The following is a 24,863-nucleotide window of genomic DNA, read 5'->3' on the forward strand; positions in this document are numbered from 1 at the left end:
TTCAAACCTCTTCTGGCAGAAAAGCAGGAAGGTTTAGGGAGGGAATTCCAGCACTGAAGGTGTGGTCAACAGTGTTTAGAGATAAACGTCAGGGATGCACAAGAGGTAAGAAATGGAGGCACACAGAGGTCCTGGGAGGAAGCTGGGCAGGAAGGTGAGGGGGTTTGAGAACAATGATGAGAATTTTAAATTCAAGCTTGTGCAGGGTTGGGAGCCAAGCCAAGTGAGCACAGAGGTAATGGGAGAACATACTTGGTGGACTTGAAACATTGGGCAGCAGAATTCTGGGTGAGCGGAGGTTGACTGCATTACTTTAATGGTTTCATGGGTATTGCATATTCTCCCAAATGTTGGTCATTCAGCAAACAGGAGCAGACAAAACTATACGTTTTTATTTAGAAAATGGTCCACGACTTAGTTGTTTTGTGTTCTGATGGGGAGCCCGTCAGGGGTAAATCAGAAAATCGAGTCAATGCCACAAAGACACTGTTGCCTCTTTGATTTAGGTCCCATTTCTTCTTTCCCCCGCTCAATTCACAAACCTGAATCCTCTCCAACAGTCCCCGCCCCCAAACCAGGCAAGCAGCACTCCTGACAGGCAGAAAAAGGCATGTCCACACCGATATACTCGATTGAGACCTGCCGAACTGAAACGCACGTCACTGGGGTCACATCATTGCGTGACGGGCTTGTCCTAATGGCCAGCACACAGACATTCCACGTACAAAGTGCACCAAAGGATATTTCTCACAGAAACCAAGCGTTTATTTGGCAAATTCTCATTGTCAAACATTATACCTCAGGACCTCAGACATTTTTAATTTTACAGTGTGCATACAGTTTTATATATATATATTTATATATATTTATATATCATATGTTATCTCCCAACTAAACTAAAAGATAAATTATCTGTCAGTCTTTGCAGAACCGAAATATACTTATTTTAGAGAAAAAAAAATAAGATTTTAAAATTGAAAAAAAAACTGAGGTATCTACTAGATATCTACAGAGTCACATGTCCATGTTTAACATTACATACAAGCATTAGTAATAGAAAACATCACTGGACAATAAAGTTGCGATACAAAAATACAAAAATCATGTGACTCTTTAGTAGAAAAAGCAGCATCTCATTTTTTTGATTTATATACTTTCTTTACAAAACTGCTAAAATCTAGTTCAAGTGTCAATTATACCAAACACTGGTAGTTCAGTTAAGGGGGGCTGAATTATTAGTCAGGTTAATGCAAGAGCAGATGTAACAGCTGCTGTACGTGAAATATTCCATTTCCCCTGTTCTCTCTGACACCACCCCCACCCCCTTTTCAATCTCCCCCACCTTGATACTTCGGCCACTCCCCATCAGAACCACTGACACTTGCCCTTCTGGCAATCTTACCCCCAATAATGACGGGATTGTGAGGGTATCACAGAGCACTTGTACACACTTCAGAGAGGCCGTTTTCTTACTGCATCGAATCACACCTGCAGCAAGCCCAGGAGCAGGAGCACTCCCGACACGATTATTCACCCCTCGGTGCAATGAGTTTACGACGCCACCACAGCTCATCCTGGTGATCTGCTCCCTCCTCTCCCACCTGACGTTGCTCAGCGGTATTCAGGACAGGGAGACCCTGGATGACCAGTCACCTGCCGCCTAGGTAGAGATGGGTAAAGTCGATACCTCATGGGGATGCCGCCCCTCTCGTGTTGTACTGCTTGGTCTAACTGCAGGTGGTTAGTGGCCAAGTGCCTCCATCTTGACGGAGCACAAATCAGACGGAAGACGTCTCTCACTGCAGGAAAGGCAACGGCCAATTTGAGGTTAAGAATCCCTAAGTCACAAACTCATGCTGACCACCTATCAGCAGAGGTGAAAGGAAATGCTTCTCCAAGAGAGCTCCTGACCCCAGCAAACATTGTTTGCTCTGCCCCGTTTTTCATTCTGTCGATCAGGACATCTAATCAGCAACTTTCAAGAATGTCAGCTGACACCCAAGGGACAAGACTGTGCCAAACACTGAAGAATTCCCCCCGGTGCGAGGATACAAGAAGTATGTGTGCCCACTGCTGGGTATGTGTGCCCACTATTGGATGGTGCAATGACACTTGTGTTAATCAGAGCAGGAGTCAACTGCGACAGTGGTGCTAACTTTTCAGAGGGGGCGGGGGGGAAATCAGAGGGTAGACAGAGCAGAGCCTTCCCAGGCACTCTCTGCTCCCTCCCTCAGCAGTGCTGGAGCACAACATGGAATATTCATAGAAAATCAGGAACAAAAATCAAATGAATAAAAGACTAAGTTAACAAAGTGCATACAAGTCAATTCACTCAAGAGGAAGGGTTGTCATTATTATACCAATCGTGGTGAGGTGAAGGTGGGGGATTGGTGACAAGAGGAGGAAGGGTGAGATACTGCAGAACAGATTGAACCCAACTTTAAACTAGTTTCCTTAACTACCATCTGCAGCCAATTATTGGGACAATTTTCTCTCTGCACCAGTATTCTTCCAAGATGCAGGTCTCCCGATAAAATGACAGTAATGACCCATGACACTATACTCAATTAGACAGGTTGAACTCCGACCACTCCTCCTCCAAGCCCTACGCAAAGGAACAGTGAGCAGAGTCCCTGGCCTGACTTTCACCCTCCAGATATTGCCGACGGGGCTTTGGATACAATCGTACAATCTCAGTTCAGCTAACACGACACACTTAACTCAGGCCTTTCCATAATTGATGTGTTTGATCGCAACAAGGATAATATTGTGGGGAACATTGTGAAAGCCACTCAAATAAACCCAGCCTGACGCTGGGGCTAGGTTAAACTTGCAGGGTGGGGGGGGGGGGGGGGGGTGGAGAAAGAGATAAATACCCAAATGTGTAGGTGCTTCTGTGACATAACCCAAGGGATGATGTGACATCTATACAACAATGAGGATGTGACCAGGTGGATCAAAACAGACAGGACAGCACAAATGAGGGTGGGGGAGTGGAAGAGAGTGGTGTGGGGAGGAGAGTAGGTGCGATCCATAAGATGGTGTCACAACCTCACCATAAGAACACTGTACTTGGAAGCAACAGTGAGAGGACCTGACAAAGGAAGATCATCCAGCACCCCACTCCACATAAAGTAAAGGGGATTCTTGAGCAGGAGGACAGGCAACAGATGATGTGAAGGCAAGGTCCAATATCTGCCACACTGGGCTTGCTGTGAAGCTAATGAAAGACAGAGATGGGAGGACGCATCAAAGGGCTTCTGAACACCAGCAAAGACATTGGGAAGTGATTTCTTTCACTGTCGTTCAATACTGTGGCAGTGAGAGTGCCAACAAGGTGGGGGGAAACAAGAGACCCTCGGACCGGACGATAAAAATCGAGCTTCAAAACCCAAACTGCACACAATAGGATAGGTTGATGGACTGGGGCGAGGACAACAGTTTTAGTTGTCAAACTGTCAGCAAGGTTAGAAAATCCACTTTTCCCCAATAAAACAGGGCATTTGCAGAACATGCCCATTTGGACTCCACTGCTTGGATGCCAAATTCCCTCCTGCCATTCAGCAACAGTTGCATAGCTGTGCAAGGCTGCATGCTCTCACAATAGACGTGAGCCAAGATTACTCTGCACTGCACTCACTGAACCAGCTTTCCAAAACGTCAATTCAGTGCAGCAGCAAGAGACCACCCAGATTTGCTATGATCACCACCAACACCTTATCCTTGAGACATCCCATTTTCCATCACCATGGCAACAGAAGGCCTGCCTGCATGCATTTGATCTTTACTACTCAGATATGCACCAACTCTCCTTCAGCCTCGACCCAGCACAGAACCACATAACAGAGGGAAGCCACATTGTGCCTTCGCTGCTGCTCCTTTTCAGCTGGAACAGGAAGCGGTGGCAAAGTATGAAGTCTGCTTGCAAACCAAGGGGTACTGTCTTTGAACAGTGACACTGCTCCAAATTGTCATCCTTACAGCATTAAACTAACAACCAGAGAAAAAATGGCTGGTCTCAAAATAACATTTCAGGCAAACCCCAGCCTACCCATGACATCCAAAGTAACATCAACTCTTCCAGCATTGTGGGGCAGTGTGCATTCCAAAGGTGCGGTGGTCAACACAGGACCTTGTCCCTCCTGTGCACCCGCAAGAGTCTGATTTGCTGTTGGCCATCAAAGAGTATCCTTTGGATTCTGCCCGCAGCAAGAGGAGATGTGCAAACTCTTTCCATTTCAGGCATGGAGCATTAGCAGCAAGCTCTATGAGACAGAAAAGCTGCAGAGCAAAGTTGCACTCTCTTCTGCCCCCAGAACCTGCTGAGTTCTTGAAACACCAAAAGAATGCCAATATTGTCTGAATTGCTTTCTTTCGCAATCATCCACGTCAACATAGTGCAAATCAGTTTGCGATTTGGGCCCACGCCCACTGGGTGACTGACCACAGCTCATTCTATCGGGACAGGGGGTGCTATAGAAAGGCCAGTGACTAATTCACTACAACATCCCGTTCCCTTCGATGGCAGATTGGATCCACCTCACCAGCAAATGTGACTGTCCTATCCTTGTCACCAGTGTCTTTGGGACGATTACCTAACGGCAGAAAACATCAAACACCTGCTCCCAGGACATACTGAAGCAAAGTAATCTTAGTCCCTGCTGAATACATTCCAAAAGGTGGATCCTCATCAGGCAGCTGGCCCCTGTAAAACAAGCAGAGCTACAGAGATCTCAACCAAAACCCTGCACGACTGAATTAGAAATACACACAAAACATTCCAGATGTACACAGTACGTCAGTCATGGAGGCTAGTTAACTTCTTCCCTCATCCGTTTATCTATCCTCACCTCTAATTTCTCCAACTTTCAGTACCCTCTCCCGCCTTCCCTACACATCCACCTCCCGCAGGATGCCCCACCAAAGCAGACAACTCACGTCTGCAGTGGAAAGTATTGCTGGCCATCCCGTGCTCTCACCTGCAGTTATCAGTTCCAGTCAATCGAAATCCTTACACGGGAGCAATCAAAGTGAGACACAGACCAAGGTGTTGTGCGTGCGTGAGAATCGCTGACCCACCGGCATGTGCGCACCTCGAGCTGTCGGCAGCTCTGCTGAAGACTCCGTCTAACACCCTCTGGACCCATGCTCAACAACTATCATCACAGTGGTGAAAACTACCCTCCTCCAAGTCATGCTAAGGTGGAGGAAAGGGGAGGTAGACGAATCGAACACAAGGCTCCCAACGAAGCAACTGCACCACTCTACAGAAACCGGACAAAATAACTCTCCATATCAGCCCCTCGCACACAGGAGGAAAAGGCCTAAACCCCAGCCATTCCTCATCCATCCCATCCGCCAAACCATCAATCCCCTCAGCACTGCACCTTCCCGGCACACTCTACTCACATAATTCCACGCCACTTAACACACAACACACTCCCTCTGCCACTGGCAAGCCCTTTGCCCAATAACGCATGCTTCTGGCCGCATCATCGATCCCTCTTCCCAGACCCACCCTGCTTGGTGCATATAACAATTAAATTGCTCACCCCTGACCAAAAAGAAAAGGAAACAATTTCATAGGTCGAGAACTGCAAAAAAAAAAACACTTATTACACCTTCATTTATACATCTGCGCTAACAAGATGGATGAACAGGCAAAGCCAGATTTTTTTTTTTTTTAAACAAAGATATATTGGGTCTGAAATTCTGTGCACAAACACTTTTAGATAAAGGAACGGCAGGTTAACAAATAGCCACTAAATATCGATTCGTGGGTCCACAGCTTCACGCCACCTTCCCAAAAAGGAAAAAAAAAAAAACAGACCGGGGCAGGCCGTGCTCGCTCAGCTCCAACGGAACGGAAGCTGTCGCAGCCTCTCCCCGCCCTCCTTCACCAGCGGCTTGTGGTATTCGCGGCCAGCCTGCGAGTGGATGCTCGTCCAGCAGTAGTCGCAGTAGTATTGCAGGCACGTGATGTTGGCGCAGAAGAAGGGGGCAAACTTGCCATTGCAGTGGGCGCCCTGACATTCATCGCACAGCTGGTCCACCAAGACATAGGGCTTCACCTCCACCTGGCCAGCGAGAGAAAGCAAAGCAAACTCAGCAATATCTCTCCTTCCTCGTGCCCCCCCGCAACCAAACACCCCACCGCCCCTTTGCTTCAAGCCACTTGCTTTTAAAACTCATTGACGTGGCCCCTTCAATTCACATTGCCCTTCAGAAAATGATGGTGAGCTGCCTTGTTGAATAAATGTAAGGAGAAGCTACCTCGGCTGGGGGGGGGGGGGGGAAGCACAGCTGAATCCCAACCACATTACGCGGGTCACATAGAAGGCCAGAAAGACGGAGGACATCGGGTCAACTGAAAAGACACGAGTGAACCAGTTAGATTTTTCAACGACAACTGGAGCATTTTGTGGTCATTGTTCCTCTCTAGCTCTCTTCAGAATTTATTTCATTTGAATTCCCTCGTTGCCACAGGTGGGACGTTAACACAGGTCTCAAAAACCTTCGTCCAAACCTCTGGATTAGGAGTCCAACAGCACAACCACTCTGCTAGCATACTCTTGTACCTGTCCAGCCGCCCATCACCTTCCCACACTGCACATCTGACCCTCTGTGGGAGCCTGCCAGTTACTCTTGGAACAATGCGGAGGGAACTGGGGTCAAAAACAATTGCTTGATTGTCCATGGTAGGGATGATGTTCCTCTCAAGTCACTGAACAGGCATGGCAGGAGTAAACTCGAGGCAATGGGGCACTTATCAGATCAGATTACACACACAGGCTTTCTGGAAACAACCAAGTTCATTTTCATCAGTGCTGGGGAGATATTTACACCACAAATCACTTTCCTTTCGGTATTGACCCTCTGTCACCAGCTGGGGCTCAATTGTCCACTGCTGTAGATTAAAAATACAAATCTCCCAAGATGTACAGACCTTCACAGATGCTTCATCTGCAGATAGCCACCAGAGGGCAGCCTGTACCAGTCAAGAACTCAGAGCTGCCAGCAGTTTGTGCAGCTGTGCTCATTCTGTCCAAGATCTCCGACTCATAAATAAGCGGTTCTCTTAATATAGCACCTTATCTGGACTCTCAAAGTTACAGTGCTCTTCAGTGTAACACATTACAGTGAAGTGCAGCCATGTAAGCAAAACAACAGCCATTATGGTCACACTAGCTCACCGACAATGAAAATGAAATGAAAATTGCTTATTGTCACAAGTAGGCTTCAAATGAAGTTACTGTGAAAAGCCCCTAGTCGCCACATTCCGGCGCCTGTTCGGGAAGGCTGTTACGGGAATCGAACCGTGCTGCTGGCCTGCCTTGGTTTGCTTTCAAAGCCAGCGATTTAGCCCTGTGCTAAACAATGCACATACAACGCTCTCTCCTGCCCTCTTGTGGCAGTCTGCAGTGGGTGCCCAGATCCTGGTCTGGACTTCGAACCTGACAAGGGGAACATAGCAACGAGCCAAGCCCTTGCCGAGTGCAGGGTTAAAGTGAAGCGACCAGGAGGACGCAAAGCACCGCAAGGCTCAGTTCCAAAAGCTGTGGTGTGATCTGGGAGCTTGGTCAACAGCTGCCACTTCAGCCCATATCTCACCTCACCTGCGAAAACCCATGGCTCCTTTCATTCATTGTCAAGTTTGGGAACCGACCGAGAATCTCTCAGGGCTGAAGGCAGCCATTTGGCCAACCGTGTCTGTTCCCCCTTCACTGAAGTGCCATCCAATTGATCCCACTCACCACACTCTGCCCCTGTGATTTTTTCCCCCTGCTCAAGTTTCTGTATGCTCTGCGCTTTGGAGCAGAGAGTGCTGAACTTGCTTCTCCCACCCCTTCTGTCAGTGCGTTCCAGATCACAGCTCACGATTTGAAGAAGAGCTTCGCCTCATCTCTCCTTCTGAATCTTTGGCCAGTCAGATGAAACATGCATGCTCTTCTTACTGACCCACCCATTCGTGGCAACAGTTCCTCTCAAACTATGCGCCATTAAGCTGAGGTCCCATCTGTCCTTGCAGATACACGCAAGACAAGAGATGCACCATTTTCAACAAGACCAGAAGAGCACTCACCGGGGGAGCAGAGGCAATAGGAGCAACAGGCTGGGTCACTGTCCATGTTTGCACATTCTCCCAGTGTTTGCATGGGTTTCGCCCCCACAACCCAAAGATGTGCAGGTGGATTGACCGTGCTAAATTGCCCCTTGATTGGAAAAAAAAATGAATTGGCTACTCTAAATTTATTTTTAAAAATTGGAGCGACAGGCCATTTAGCAAGTCAAGCCTTCTCCGCCATTCAAACAGATCGTGAATGATCATCTACCTCGTGCCATTTTTCCCCCTGAGAGAGAGAGTTCCAAAGACTGACCACGTTCTGAGCGAAGAGATTCCTCTTCACTTTAGTCAGAAATTGGCTGTGCTCGTACTGTCCATCATCTCTGGCTGCTGCTTTTTGTAAATCACTAGCATGAGCACACTTCTCAAGCACTGATTTGGCTGCAAACACGTCCTGAAAAGGTGTTAAATAAAGGCAAGCTTTCTCTTTTACGATTCTCAGTGCCTGTATTAAACTTCCCCCTCTCCTTTTTCTTAGGGGAACAATCCCCGAACTGGATGCACTATGGTCTCTTACCCGTTTGTCGATGTCCCGATGCTGTAGCTGGATGAAGCGAGCACTGATGGCTGCAATGTAGCTCTGTTGACTGGCAAACGCTACCCTGCCCGCTCCTTTGGGGTATTTCAGCTCAGGGTCAGTGTCGATGCCAGCATAGCAAACTCCTCCATACAGCTGGTCCATGATCATGGCAAGCTCCACTGCAATAGCAAACTCATGCCATTTACCAGAGTAACCAAGAAAACGCGACATCGCCACCTCGTAGCCCCGCCCCAGCATCACTCCCAAACCACATCCCATTTGTTCCATAGGCCCAGAATGAAAAACATAATGCACATAAAATGAGACTTGGGTAGCGGCTTCACATTTTGGGCCATAAAGTCGGTTTTTTGAGTCATATCCTCACACAGCAAGTTGGTTCTCTGACGAGTATCCCAGTTGTTTTGTTTGTTGGGGGGGGGGGGGAAAGAGAGAAGGGTTGCAAAAATGTATTTAGTCTGAAGCAGCAGGGATGGCAGCAATTCACCAGGCTGATTGTGTCAGTGCCCATCTTGCCCACCTCTCAACCTCCTCCCAAGGCCTCCCATTTAGAAGGACCAGCGCTAGACCATGGGAACACGGTCACATATAACAGGCACAACATCATGACTCTGGCATGCTCTGCCCGTTACTCGGGCAGCATCTCCTCCCCTGCACCATTGCAGGAACTGATCAGGAGGGAACAGCTGGGATGAGATAGCCTTGTCTACAAGTTCAGGGGTCACTGCAGCAAAGGTCAAGACAGAGATGTCTCTCAGGATTTAACAAGAAGCGTTCAGAAGCTTTTGTTACGAAAGCAACTGGAAGATACTATTTGTGTGGACTTAATACACAGGCATCAGGATTTAGTTCTATGTCATTATTTAAGATTTTTGCTTTCTTCTGATGAATGGATTTGCAATGCGGTGAGGAATCATAAACTATTCATTTTACAGGATGTTTCATGGTTTATTTAGTTGCACAATATATGCATCACAGAAACAGGCCAGTGAGTCCAAATGCTCTCCTCTTGTGCTTATGCTCACATAGGCCTCCTCCGACCGGAGTGTATCGAACCCCATCAACAGACAGAATAATAGTGAGGGAAGGGGATAGGGAGGGCAAACAGCATGTCCCTCCCACTCTCGGAAACAAAGTGAGTGACGAGGCAAAATGCTCCCTGCAACCATGGAACGTGACAGGGCGGTTTAACGAGGGCTGACTGAGACTTCTGCTCCTCACCAGGGAGGAAGTCCCCGCCCATCTGATGCCACCAGCCAATCTGATTGGCCGGCAACTCCATTCATGTCAGGAGGGTATCAGTGGCAGCTCCCAGACTGGGGGACTCAAGTCCTGTGGATTCCCCAGAGCAGCTAAGTCCAGGAGGGTTTGGGTCGGTCAGGGAGTGGGGCGGGAGAAGGGTGGGGGGAGAAAAAGGGGATTCAACCTTCGAGGTGGCCTTGCTGCGGCCGGCAAAAAAGCAGCCCTTAAAGAGTGAACCCTCAACATTTCCTGCCCTTTAAGTGAAAGAAAATGTATTGATTGCGTCAAAATGGTTTGACTGTGGCACGGTAGCATAGTGGTTAGCACAGTTACTTCACAGCTCCAGGGTCCCAGGTTCGATTCCGACCTTGGGTCACTGTCTGCGCGGAGTCTGCACATCCTCCCCGTGTGTGCGTGGGTTTCCTCCGGGTGCTCCGCTTTCCTCCCACAGTCCAAAGATGAGCGGGTTAGGTGGATTGGCCATGATAAATTGCCCCTTGGTGTCCAACAAGGTTAGGTGGGGTTACTGGATTACGGGTGGAGGTGTGGGTTTAGTAAATTGCTCTTTCCAAGGGCCGGTGTAGACTTGATGGGCCGAATGGCCTGCTCCTGCACTGTAAATTCTATGATCTTAACACATTGCGAAATGAAATAGCCATGGTAAACTTGAAATGGGGAATGCAAGACAATTTAATTCCAATGGTGAATAAGTGACTGTATATTTTGTAATAACTATCTCACGTTGGTGTAGAACATGGCTCACAATAACACTTGCCATGCCATTAGGAATGATCTAGGACAGTGTGCAGAACCAGAGAGCTCTGCAGAACTGGAGTGCCCTTCACCATTTGCAGGAAAAGACAAGAACAAAAGGTTTGATCACGGTGTAAGCTGAAGCCAGAGAGGAGAACAACAACAGCATAACTGTGTTTATTCTCCTGTTCGACTCCTGCTTCTAGACACTGAGCATGTCATAGATGTGAGCAAAATCAACTCAGATGCTGAAGTTTCAAATCAGATTTGATGCAAATTCAATTTACCAATACCCTGTATCCCTTTTGCCAAATCTTCCAGCCACACAACCCTGCAGCATGTTGTCCACCCTCCACACTGGAACCTCTCACGGTGACTTGATGCAGGCTTGCAGCAGAAGCCCAGCAGAGGTGAGGTTTTCATTCTGAGCTAACTGCGCATAATGGACAGCCTCCCAAAGGCCCCACTCAATTAAAACAAGTGATGAATAATTTACCGGCTTTCAGTGGTCTCGGGACACCTCCCACAAAGACAGTCTTCCTGGGATCCAGAGGCTGCGAGCCGTCCAGCACAAAGTCGCTGTCACTCAGGCTCCAGGGTCTGATCTGCACCTGAAGCCAGAAGGGCGAAGGCAAAAGTGATTCATTAACGCACCGCCGGTGGTAAATTCACCATCGTGTAGCTGCAGCAAACAAATTCGCTGTTCCTGCTCTGCACGGTTACCCCTCCCAACCACAGCAGTCCACGGTCCAAGCAGACACCCTTCCTTTTACCAGAGCGAGTAAAACCCTCTCAGATGGGGCAATGGGATGCCACAACTGAGCCCAGCAAAAGCGGGCAGGATTGGTGGGGACAGTAGAGGCAGGGGAGAATGAATGGGTAATAGGGACAGGTGGGAAGGAGCACAGGGTGGAGAGGTGGGAAAGATGTAAAAATCAATCAGTCAGCAAGGTCAGCTCTTGACTCTTGATGCTAAATGTTTCCTCCTGGGCTCGGCTTCTGCCCTGTCATGTTCAATCTTATATTATTATTAGTGTCACAAGTAGGTTTACGTTAACACTGAAATTACTTTGAAAAGCCCCTCGTCGCCACATTCCAGCACCTGTCTGGGTACACAGAGGGAGAATTCAGAATATCCAATTCGCCAAAAGCACGTCTTAATTCACCTAAAACACGTCTTTTGGGACTTGTGGAGGAAACCGGAGCACCCGGAGGAAACCCATGCAGACATGGGGAGAACGTGCAGACTCCGCACAGACAGTGACCCAAGCCGGGAACCGAACCCGGGTCCCTGGCGCTGTGAAGCAACAGTGCGAACTACTGTGCTACCGAGCCGCCCAACACCTTCATTGCGCAGGAGTAGAAAAAGCAGCTACTTTGCGAAGTTTTTAAAAAATATATATTTATTAAAGTTTTTTAACAACACAATTTTTTCCCCTTACAAACAACCCCCCCCCCCCCCCCCCCCCCCCCGTAACAAAATAACACGAAATTGCACTGAGCAAGATATATACATGGCAAAATGGTATATTTACATAGCTTTATACACTGGCTCTCTCCCGCACGTGCCAGTTTCTCCCACCCTTCATGTTATCTCCTGCTCATCCATCCCCCCAGGCAATCCCCCATTTTCCCCCAGGGTTGCTGCTGCTGCTGACCGACCTTCCTCTAACGCTCCGCGAGATAGTCTAGGAACGGTTGCCACCGCCTGTAGAACTCCTGCGCAGACCCTCTCAACGCAAACTTAATCCTCTCCAGCTTTATGAACCCAGCCATGTCGTTTATCCAGGCCTCCACGCTAGGGGGCCTCGCCTCCTTCCACATTAGCAAGATCCTTCGCCGGGCGACTAGGGACGCAAAGGCCAGAATGCCGGCCTCCTGCACTCCTGGCTCGGCTACTTTGCGAAGTTAATGGAAGGAGAGGAAATGGCAAAATACCTAAATACTGAAGGTACCTGCCAGCAATCTTTGAACTGCCGTTGCTTGACAATAGCACTGTGGCTCTCAGTACATGAGACTGAATATAGTACTGCACACACACAGTGATGTAAGAGAACATATGACTCGTACCTAGGGGCCAGTGTGGTGTTGGATAGAGCAGTGTGTAGAAGCAATCATGGAGGCAGTTCCTGGCTTGGATCTTTACTGTATACAGGCATATCATTTTTAATAGTTAATAAATACTGTTTAACAACCCATAACTATGAATATCTTAATGAGACTGAAATCCAACACGTCACAACATGGCTTCTAGTTGTGAACATTCAGAGATTAATCTCCAATAACAGTAAGTCTGTCTCCTGCTCTGGATCCTTTGGGATGTACCCATCATGGTCTTGCTCCAACCAAAGGGTATAAAATGACAATTTACCTATCAAGGGACAGTTGCCAGATCATGGCCCCATTTACCCCATCATGGTGCATTGTTAGATCAAACCAAGATTGGCCTCCAAGCAATTTATTTCAACAACTTGCATCTGTGTGGAAGTGAAGGTCTCCATAGTCCTCGAGGACCAGAGACTGCTCTCTCTACTTTTGAATGAGAAAGAGCTGACTGGTGGTGATTTAACCCAAGGGGCACCACACAGACAGTCATCCGAGGCCATAATTGAACCTGGGTCCCTGGAGCTGAAGCAGCAGTGCTAACCACTGTGCCACCCACAAACATGACTGTGTGGGAGCTTACTGTGCACAACAAAGCTACAACATCAATAACAGTACAACAAAAGCTATGTGTCATAAGCACTTCATTGCCTGTAAAACATGATGGGACTGTCCTGTAGCTGTGAAAGGTCTTGTATGAGTTGCAAGAGTCCTTACTACTTATTCCCTTTGTTCCAATTTCTTTTATTATGTTTGGTCCGTGGACCGATAATCAGAATGTGTCTTTAAGCAGAAGAGGGCTTGCCAGGATAGTGAGTTCCTAGGTTTTGTATCTTGGAGAGGAGAGACCAACTCCACGGCACCGAGTGAATCTTAGGAACTAGCTTGGTTCCTGACGGGTGGGGTTTTTTTCCCGCAGAGAACCTGCCTGAATCCTCTCGACCCTCGAATGAAGAGGGGTGTGTTTTCACCCTCCCTCTGATGGCGGGGGAGTTGGGAATCAGATGAGAGACAGACAGTTGTATTTTTGCCTTTTTAATTATAATTACTGTGAATAATAAAAAGGTTACTCGTGTTTAAATTTGCAAACCTGGTGACTGGTCAATTTAACCCAAGCAAAGCCACGGGTATTAATATAAAATCCAATTTCTGTGTTGCGACTCTGGGTCAAGTGGGGCTGGAATTAACCTGGAATTAGCTGGAATTCTATAACCGTGCACCAGCCCAGGGTGTCGTAACAGAGTGCAAGACTTATTTTTTATCAGTTAACTTGCCCTTGATGTCTTCATCCAGATCACTGTTGAAAATAAGGTTATTACCTCAACCTCACTTTTCACCACAATCTCCGTTGCCAAGCCAGTGACTCTATCCCTTTTCCCGGCCACTGCCGGAGGCGGAATCGGACCGTTTGCAAACTTGGGAAGTCATCTTTGACCCCGAATTGAGGTTTCCATCCCCTGGTACACTCCCAGTACCAGTTTGTACTCACCTCGACGGGTGAATGCAACCCAAGTGAAGGATTACAGATCATCTGGGAGCCAGAGGCTCCTTTGCACAGAACCTAACCAAAACATAGAACATACAGTGGAGAAGGAGGCCATTCGGCCCATCGAGTCTGCACCGACCCACTTAAGCCCTCACTTCCACCCTATCCCTGTAACCCAATAACCCCTCCTAACCTTTATGGACACGAAGGGCAATTTAGCATGGCCAATCCACCTAACCTGCATGTCTTTGGACTGTGGGAGGAAACCGGAGCACCCGGAGGAAGCCCACGCAGATACGGGGAGAACGTGCAGACTCCGCACAGACAGTGACCCAGCGGGGAATCGAACCTGGAATCCTGCCGCTGTGAAGCCACCTGTGCTACCGTGCTGCCCGGTCACAGAAGAACAGTCACCGAAGAACTCAAACCTTTACTTGTTTAAGATGACAGCTGTCACAGATGTAGGTTGAGAGACAGTAGATTTAGAATCGAGATGAGGAGGAACTACTTCTCGTGGAGTGGAGTGAATTTGTGGAACTCGCTGCCTCATAGTACGGTGGAATATGAGACATTAAATGGTTGCAAGAAGGAGATAGGTATATTTCTGATACAAAATGGGTTAAAGGGAGATGAGGAACAGATGGGGAGGTGGATTTGAGACCAGGAGGAGATCAGCCATGATCTGATTGAATGGTGGAGCAGGCTCGAAGGGCTGAATTGTCTACTTCTGCTCCTAATTCCTATGTTCCTATCAATTAGGCAACCATCAAATTACAGAAAGGAGGTAACAGACCACCAGTTGATGCACCCATATAGCCTTCAGAAATGGGATGGCATGAAATGTCAGACATATTAAAACCAACTGATTCTTTCCAAGAACAAGAACTGAAGAAACAGGAGCAGATTCGGCTCCTCGAGCCCACTCTGCTATTCAATAAGATCATGGCTGGTCTGGTCGTGGCCTTGACTTCAGTCTCCTGCCTGTCCCCCATAACCCTCGACTCCCTTGTCAAATATCTGTGTACTTCAAACACACATCCATTCAGCCACCCAGCCTCCACTGCCCACTCTGAAATAAGAAATTTCTCTTTACAAAGTGCACTCCCTTAAAAAGTAGATTAAAATAAAAGACAAGAGTCTGTCCTGAACTCAATATTCCAGTGCTGACTAATCAGACAACAGTCCCTGTACGGGTCCTACACCACAAGGGTTGGGTTCTCAATCCAGAACCAAGTGGACTGGAGCCCAAAGCAGAAACAGATCTTGGCCGAATTAAACAGGCTCACAGGGTGACTGGTGTGAATACCGGGCAAGTTTCCCAGCACCTTGTGCACACTGATGGGGCAATGCATCCAACCTGACCTGTAGCTGAACCCGAAGCTGCAGCAGAATACCGGATTGGAAATGGAAATTATTCTGATCCCCAGCACTAACATCGTCCTTCGAGGAGGTTGAAATTCATTTCCAGACACGTGTTACAACTGGAACAGCATGCACAGCTCACTACCAAAGGGTTAACAACTCCAGTGCTCACCGGCTTGTCCTTGACTGTGCGGCTAGAGACGCACAAATAGAGTTTACCATCATCTTGAAAGCAAGCGTCAATCAGAACCTGAACTGAACATTCCTCCTGAAAGAGCAAGAAGGCGTAACCTGCAAAAGAAGAGGTTCCCAGTCAATGGAAAAAATTGTCTGAACCTCACTCATTCTCAAGATCGTCCCTCCCAGCGTCTTGCCTTCTTCCTTCACCGTACAGAAAATCAAGACACGGCCAAAACGTTCTCTAATGAGTGGGCCCTGGTGTGAGTTAGGGCATGGGCAGCAGCGTTTTGGATGGCCTGACATTTATTAATGGGTAGAATGCTGGCTGGTCAAGTCTATAAGTGACAAAGGCATGGCTGAGGGACTCAGCAACAACAATTCTATTTATGTAGAACCGCCAACGTGCACAAAGACACCCCAAGCACTTCACAGGAGCTTAGTAAAGTAAAATCGAACCATGAGACAGCTAAAGAGATATTAGGGCAGATGACCAAAAGCTTGGTTAAAAAGCTAGATTTGAGGAGCACCTTGAAGGATGAAAGGCACAGAAACGTTCGGCAAAGGTCAGCTCAAGGCAAAGCCATCAATGGTGGAGGGAATAATCAGGATGGGAAAGAGGCCAGACCTGGGAGCCCAGATATCTCTGGCTCCAGCACTGAAGGAGATTACAGGAGGGTGGGGAAGAAGAGAGGCCATGCCAGGGACTTGCAAACAAGAATGAGAATTTAAAAATCAAGGCATTGCTCAAATGGAGTGAGGACTGGTGCAATAGGACAACAGGACTTGGTACCATGAGGAATGTTGCAATGAGGAAGTAAGAAGCTTACAAATGGATATAGATAGGTTAGGAGAGAGGGCCACAATGTGGCAGATGGAGTTTAATGTGGATAAGTCTGAGGTCATGCATTTTGGTTGGGAAAATGGGAAGGCAACTTATCTCAATGGAGAGGCTTTGGGGTGCTCTGTTGCAGAGGGAACTAGTGATCCTCGTTCACGTGTCACAGAAAACTAGCATGCAGGTACAGCAGATAATAAAGAAAGCAAATGGAATGTTGGCATTTGTAGCAAAAGGAATGGAGTATAAAGGTAAGGAAGTGTTGTTGCAACTGTACACGGCATTGGCGAGACCACACCTGGAGTATTGTGCACAGTTTTGATCTCCTTATTTGAGGAATGATGTGGTGGCATTAGAGGCAGTTCAGAGAAGGTTCACTGGCTTGATCCAGAGATGAGGGGTTTGTCGTATGAAGACAAATTGAACAGTTTAGGCCGATACTCTCTAGATTTAGAAGAATGAGGGGAGATCCAATTGATATAGGATGATAAAAGGCATGGATAAAGTCGACGAAGAGCGGATGCTTCTTCTTGTGGGATATTCTAGAATGAGAGGTCATCATCTTAGGATAACAGAATTGAGGAGAAACTACTTCTCCTCAAGGGTTGTGAATCTGTGGAATTCGTTACCCCAGAGTGCGGTGGATGCTGGGACAGTCAGTAAATGTGAGCAGTTAGACAGATTTTTAATGGGTTGCAGGCATATGGAGACTGGGCAAGATGGTGGAGTTAAGGCTGGGATGAGATCAGCCATGATTGAATTGCGGAGCAGACTCGATGGGCCAAGTGGCCTAATTCTGCTCCGATATCTTATGAACTTAAGTTTGGCCATGGACAGCAGAGTGTTGGGTGATCATACCCTTACTGGGGTTGGTGGATAGAATGTGGGATGCCGAACAAGAATAGCAGGTCAAGAGCTAAGAAAGGGACGGACAAGAGTTTCAGCTGCAGATGAATTGAAATGGGGCAGAGCCGAGCGATTTAACGGAGGTTGAATTAGCTGATCTTAGCGATGGTGCAGTTCTGAAGACGCAAACCCGTCTCAGGTTCAAAGGTGACACCAAGGTCGAGCCTCCGATAGGTGCTAGAGAGAAGGGTGGAGACAGTGGCTGGAGGAGAGCAGGTTTGCGGTGGAAACTGAATGAAACAACTTTCTAACATTTAGTGGAGGGAATTTCTGCTCAACCAGGACCAGACGTCAGACAAGCAGTGAGGCTAGTCAGAGCGTAAGGAACGGTTGTGAAAAGTGGCAGTGAGCATACATTGGGCATGTGGTTTTGCCATGGAACAGCAAGTGGGTAAGATATAGAATGGGGCGAGGGAGATCTCCGAAGGGGACACCAGGGATAGTGGGTTACTGGTGTTGGGAGGGGAAGAAGCCGTTACAAGTCATAGTCTGTCTACAATTAGACAAATAAAAAACGAGCATTAAAAGATGAATGCTAGATTCTACCGAGTAGATAGAGAATCTATTTCCTTTTGTGGAGAATCCAGAAGATGGGTCAGAAGCTGAAAACTGGAGCTTGGACACGGACGGGTCAAATCACCAAGAATTTCCAAGGGGAGTGCAAGTCTGGAATTCTCTGTCCCCCACAAACTATGGCTGTTGTGTGGGTCAACTGAAATTGTTCAGACTTCTGTCGATAAGGACATGAAGGAATATGGAACATTGGCAGATTAATGAAGCCGAGGTACAGATTAACCATGACCTCACAGGCAACAGCGCCGCTCCGGACAGCCCCGGGGAGATATTCAGGGAGTCCGGTAGTAATAGCTTTGTGGAGAATTTGGAGGCAGTTTTGCCAGCACTTCAGGTTGGGGGCAGGGTCAAGGGAAATGCCGATTCGGGGGAACCATAGATTTGAGCCAGGGAAGTGGGGTGGAAATTTCCGGAGATGGGAGGAGAAAGGAGTTAGGACACTACAAGATTTGTTTCTTGGGGGTCGGTTTGCAGGATTGAAGGAGCTGGGAGTGAAGTATGGGGCTGATACAGTTGAAGGTGGTATATAGACCACACCTTACAAGGGCGAGGATGAGCCAGCTCTTGGAGGGGGTAGAAGATGTGTGTGAACGTTGGGCAAACCACATTCATATGTTTTGGTCCTATCCAAAGCTGGAGGATTATTGGAAGGCGGTTTTTCGGGTAATCTCTAAAGTGGTGCACGTGAAACTGGACCCGGGCCCTCGGGAGGCCATATTCGGGGTGTCGGATCAGCCGAGGTTGGAAATGGGTGCGGAGGCAGATGTTGTAGCCTTCGCCTCGTTAATCGCCCGAAGGCGGATCCTGTTAGGGTGGAGATCAACCTCTCCACCCTGTGCTCTGGCGTGGCGGGGGGACCTGCTGGAATTCCTAATTCTTGAAACGGTCAAATTTGAACTGAGGGGAAGGATGGAGGGATTCTACAATTAGTGGGCGTTATTCATTCTGTACTTTCGAGAATTGGATCACATCGAACATTAGGATTGGGGGACTGTACGTGTTAATGGTGACTATGGGCGATTCTGGATTCCTTTTTGTCATTTGTTTATATTAACATGCGGACTAATGTTTGGGGTTTGGTGGGAGGATGGGATCGCTGTTATTGGTGTGGGGATTGACATCGCATTCATTCCTGATTGTTGTTTATTGATAGGTGCAAATTTGGGAGAAAATGTGAAAAAGGAGAATAAAAATATATTTTTTTTAAACCATGACCTCAATGAATTGTCCAGTGGGCTTCAGGTTGACTCCATTTCATTGGTACAAATAACAGGTTTAAAAAAACAAAGGGATGAAAGCAGAATATCAGGAGTTAAGAACAAAGTTGACAAGTCGCACCTCAAAGGATAGTGATCTCAGGATTACTACCAGTGCCACGTGCTAGTCAGAGTAGAAATATTAAGATTTACCGGAAGAACACATGGTTGAAGAGATGGTGTCAGGGTTTCAGATTCCTGGGGCATGGGGACCGGTTCTGGGGGACCTGTACAAACTGGATGGGTTATACAAGGGCAGGACCGGGACTTATGTCCTTGGGGGTGGGGGTCACTTGCAAGAGCGATTGGGGATAGTAAACTAATATGTCAGGGGGAATGGGAACCTATGTAAGGATTCAGAACAGGGGGAAATCAAGAACAAGAGAAATCAAGCAGGAAGGAGAATAAGAAAAGTTATCGGCAGAGAAACCCAAGCGCCAGTATCAGAGAGCAACACTAAAAAATAGGAGGGACTGGTCAAAGAATGTTAAAAGAACTAACCTTAATGTTTTGTACCCGAATGCTCAGAGCATTCAAAATAAAATGGATGAATTATTTGCGCAGATTGATGTAAAGGGGTATGATATATTGGGACTATGGAGACATGACTCCAGGAATGGGAACTAAACATTGAGTGCTATTCAATTTTTCGGAAGGACAGACAGAAAGGAAAAGGTGGTGGAGCTGCATTGTAGATTAAAGAAAATATCAATTCAAAAGAGAGGAAGAATATTACCACAGACAATGAGGAATCTGTATGGGTTGAGTTAAGAAACCCAGGGTGCACAAAACACACGTAGCGGTGGTACGTAGACCACCAAACTGCAGTGGTAATTTCGGGAATAATATACAGGAAATCATAGATTAACATAGAATTTACAGTGCAGAAGGAGGCCATTCGGCCCATCGAGTCTGCACCGGCTCTTGGAAAGAGCACCCTACTCAAGCCCACACCTCCGCCCTATCCCATAACCCAGTAACCCCACCCAACACGAAGGGCAATTTTCAACACTAAGGGCAATTTAGCATGGCCAATTCACCTAACCTGCACATCTTTGGACTGTGGGAGGAAACCGGAGCACCCGGAGGAAACCCACGCAGACACGGGGAGAAGGTGCAGACTCCGCACAGACAGTGACCCAAGCCAGGAATCGAACCTGAGACGCTGGAGCTGTGAAGCAATTGTGCTAACCATTATGCAACCGTGATGCATGTGTTGAATGAACATCTGTGATTATGGATGATTTTAATCTGCATATAGATTGGGTGACTCAAATTAGTCACAGTACAGTAGAAGAGGAATTTGTGGAGTGTATATGGGATGGTTTTCTGGACCAGTAAGTTGAGGAACCAACAAGGCAACAGGACATCTTGGACTGGGTATGGTGCAATGAGAAAGAATTAGTTGGCAATCTAGTTGTGAGAGAACCCTTGGGGATGAGTGACCATAATACGGTAGAATTCTTTATCAAGGTGAACAGTGAGGTAGCTGACTGAGACCAAGGTCCTGAACCTCAATAAAGGTAACTATGATGGTATGAGGCATGAGCTGGCAATGACAGACTGGGAAACATTACTGAAAGGAAGGACAGTGGACAGGTAATGGCACTCAAGGAATGAATAGGTGAACTCCAAAAGTTGTGTATTCTTATTTGACACAAGAGTAGACAGGGAACTGTGGCCAACCCATGGCCAACCAGGGAAATTAGAGATAGTATTAGATTCAAAGAAGAGGCATACAAATTAGCACAAAAAAACAATAGACCAGTTGGGAACAGTTTAAAATTCAGCAAAGGCAGACCAAGGAATTGATTAAGAAGGGAAAAGACAACATGAAAGTAAGCTAGAGGGGAACATAAAAACGGACTGTAAAAGTTTCTATAGGTATGTAAAAAGAATAAGATTGATAAAAACGTTTGTAGGCGCCTTACAGTCAGAAAAGGGGGAATTCATAACGGGGAATGAAGAAATAACTGAGGAACTAAATTTATACTTTGCTTCTCTCTTCACAAAAGGAAGACATGAATAATGTACCGGAGGTTCTGACAAACACAAGTTTTCGTGAGGAGCTGAAGGAAATTAGTATTAGTAGAGAAATGGTTTTGGGGCAATAAATGTGATTGAAGGCAGATAAATCTCCAGGGTCTGATAATCCCGAGAACCACAGAAAGTAGCAGATCCATTGGCGATCAGTTTCCAAAATTCTTTGGACTTTGGAATGGTTCCTACAGATTGGAGGGTAGTTAATATAACCTCGCTATTCAAACAGGGAGGTAGAGAGAAAACAGGGAACTATAGATCAGTGAGCCTAACGTCGGCAGTATGGAAGTTGCAAGAATCCAGTATCAAAGACTTCATTGCACAACATTTAGACAACAGTGGTATAAGCAGACAAAGTCAGCATGGATTTATGAAGGGGAAATCATGCTTGACAAATCTATTGGACAGTGCAGAAGACCTGGGTTCGATCCTGGCCCCGGGTCGCTGTCCCTGTGGAGTTTACACATTCGGCCAGTGTCTGCATGGGTCTCACCCCACAACCCAAAGACTTGAAAAAAAATTAAATTTAGAGTACCCAATTATTATTTTTTTCCAATTAGGGAATCCACCTAACCTGCACATCTTTTCGGTTGTGGGAGTGAAACCCACGCAGACACAGGGAGAATGTGCAAACACCACACGGACAGTGACACGGCCAGGATTTGAACCCAGGTCCTCAGCGCCATAGTCCCAGTGCTATCCACTGCGCCACCGTGCAGCCCTCCCACAACCCATAGATGGGCAGGTTAGGTGGATTGACCATGCTAAATTGCCCCTTATTTGAAAAAAAATAATATGGGTACTCTAAATATATATATATTTTTTAATCCCAACAGTGCAGGAGGAGGCTGTTCAGCCCATCAAGTCTGCATCGACCCTCCAATGCAGGCCCACGCTGCACTCTTATCCCCTGAACCCAGTATCCAAAATATTAGGTGTGGTTACTAAGGAACAATTTAGCTTGGCCAACCCACATAATCTGTACATCTTTGGGCTGCGAGAGGAAACCGGAGCATCCAGAGGAAACCCACGCAGATACGGGGAGGGCGTACAAACTCCGCACAGGCAGTCACGCAAGGCTGGAATTGAATCCGGAGTCCCAGGCGCGTGAGGCAGCAGTGCTAACCACTGCACTGCCCACAGTGGTAGCAAAGTTATTCGAATGAGTGTAAATTGAGAGAGGTGGATATTCAACAAGACATTGGTGTCGTCGTGCATCAGTCGCTGAAAGCAAGCATGAAGGTACAGCAGGCAGTAAAGAAGGCAAATGGGCAGGGGCGGCAGGGTGGTACAGTGGTTAGCACTGCTGTCTCAGGGCGCCAAGGACCTGGGTTTGATTCCGGCCCCGGGTCACTGTCAATGTGGAATTTGCACATTCTCCCCGTGTTTGCGTGGGTTTCGCCCCCACAACCCAAAGATGTGCAGGCGAGGTGGATTGGCCATGCTAAATTGCCCCTTCATTGGAAATTCTTTTTTAAAAGAACACAAGTGGGACTTTGGCCTTCAGTGAGAGGATGTACCTATAGGAATAAGGATGCTTTATTGCAATTGTATATGGCATTAGTGCGGCCACACCTGGAGTATTGTGTGCGGTTTTGGTGTGCTTATCTGAGGAAGGATGTTCTTGCTGTGGAGGGAGTGCAGCGAAGATTTACCAGGCTGATCCCTGGAATGGTGGGAATGTAAAATGAGGAGAGAATAAACCAGTTTGGATTATATTCATTGGAGTTTAGAAGTGAGGGGTGATCTCAAAGAAACATTTAAAATTCCAACAGGATTAGACAGGGTATATTCAGAAAGAATGTTCCTGATGGTGGGAGTCCAGAACGAGGGGTCATAGTTTGAGGATAAGGGGGAAACCTTTCGGACTGAGGGGAGGATAAATCTTTTCACCCAGAGAGTGGTGAATCTGTGGAATTCACTACCATCGAAAGTAGTTGAGGCAAAAACTGTGTAATTTCAAGAAGGAATTAGATATAGCTCTTGGAGCTAAAGCAATATGGAGGGGGAGGGGGAAGCAGGATCAAATATTGAACTTGACGATCAGCCATGTTCATAATGAGTGGTGGAGCAGGTTCGTAGGGCCGAATGGCCTCCTCCTGCTTCGATTATCTCTGTGTGCTTCTATGTATGCTTCCTACGGAGACACGTGGGCAGGGATGAGGGGAGAGCCAGTGTTGCTCTTTGCGCAACGTGGTCGAAGGTGTGCAGGCTAATGCCACTCTCAAAGCAAATTCAGCAGTGGCCAGCCACTGGTTTGAAGCCTTTGTTGGTCTTCAGAGCTCAGTGCCACTTCAGGCAGTTCACTAACTTAGCAATGCACCATGCCCAATCCCTTTAAAAACAATTAAATATACAGTTGGTCATGTGAATGTAACTGCTCACCTTTGGGTGGAAAGTAGGATTTGCTTCCCGACTTGTGAGGCCAGTCCACCATTAGCTGTCCAAAGCAGCAAAAAGTTGCGATTATTTCATCTAAACAGAAAAGTAAGACTATCAGATATATTTACCCCTGACTTCCGCTCCTCTACTGAAGGCACTGGCCTCTTGCCGTTGCAAGGAAAGGCTGGTAAAGTTGGGAATGCTGCCACCAATGCCAGGCCGATTGTTCATTTAAAATCAGAGATTGGTTAAGCAAAGGTATGAAGGGATTTTGGGGCAAAGGAGCTAGCTGCAGATCAGCCATGGTCTTATTGAATGGTGGAACAGACTCGGGGAGCTAAATGGCCTTCCCCATTCCTCGGATTCTACTAAATCACAGAGCAACCACAGAAGCAAATCGGTGGGCTTCCTGGCAATGAGTCGAAGGATGCACTAGTTTCTTGAGGTATGCACAGTGCAGCAAGATATACCCACATCAGCAGACAGCATTCACCCAAGGGTGCTCTTTGAAATGGGACCTGTGTTCTACAAGCAGCTTGCTCATGTTAAATTAACAGCTCCCTGGTGCTCGGCACTGCTGGTGGAGAAGTCCAGGTGGCACCAGTGATGAACACGAGCAATAGGTCAGAGCTGGAAAATTTTAATCAGCGCATTTGTTTGACTGATCTGTCAGCAATTTGCTACACTGTGTTATACACAAACTCCTCATCACCTTGACAGAAAGGGGATCAGTAAGGAACAGCAGCAGGACAAGGCGGTACAGTGGACTGTCATTGAAGGAGTCACAAAGCTAGTGGATGCACTTAACCTGATTATGTCTGTTCATTTCGAAGTTGCATGGTGCCACGCACAGGCTACACACCAAGATGAAACCCTGTGAGGTTATTCCTGGAATAGGAAGGGAACTGACTGCACACTCTGGTCGACCAAAGTCAGTTATTAATGGTTGTGGTTCCCTGTGGGGTCTGGTCACGAGCGGAAGGTGTAAGGGACCCTGGTGTTGGGGCTGTTACTGCTCAACTGGCTGAATGAAGTTATCAGGGCAACTTGGTGGGTAAGGCAGCATTGTGTGCGAATGACCA

General features: G+C 47.3%; 1 protein-coding gene across 1 annotated transcript in view; it reads right to left on the reverse strand.

Moving 5' to 3' along the window:
• Window positions 1-743: 743 nt before the first annotated feature.
• Window positions 744-24,863, reverse strand: part of LOC140396863 (cytoplasmic polyadenylation element-binding protein 2-like) — a 49,884-nt gene continuing 25,764 nt past the window's right edge. Inside the window, exons 4-8 of the mRNA XM_072485655.1 lie at window positions 23,785-23,874; window positions 15,782-15,900; window positions 11,155-11,269; window positions 8,643-8,824; window positions 744-6,077 (exon numbers count right to left, since the gene is read on the reverse strand). Of these exons, the coding sequence (XP_072341756.1) occupies window positions 5,850-6,077; window positions 8,643-8,824; window positions 11,155-11,269; window positions 15,782-15,900; window positions 23,785-23,874 (734 nt within the window). The 3' untranslated portion in view covers window positions 744-5,849. The remainder of the gene's footprint in view (window positions 6,078-8,642; window positions 8,825-11,154; window positions 11,270-15,781; window positions 15,901-23,784; window positions 23,875-24,863) is intronic.

The sequence above is a fragment of the Scyliorhinus torazame genome, chromosome 20 (assembly GCF_047496885.1).
Source record: "Scyliorhinus torazame isolate Kashiwa2021f chromosome 20, sScyTor2.1, whole genome shotgun sequence".
In the NCBI taxonomy this organism is placed as follows: Eukaryota; Metazoa; Chordata; class Chondrichthyes; order Carcharhiniformes; family Scyliorhinidae; genus Scyliorhinus; species Scyliorhinus torazame.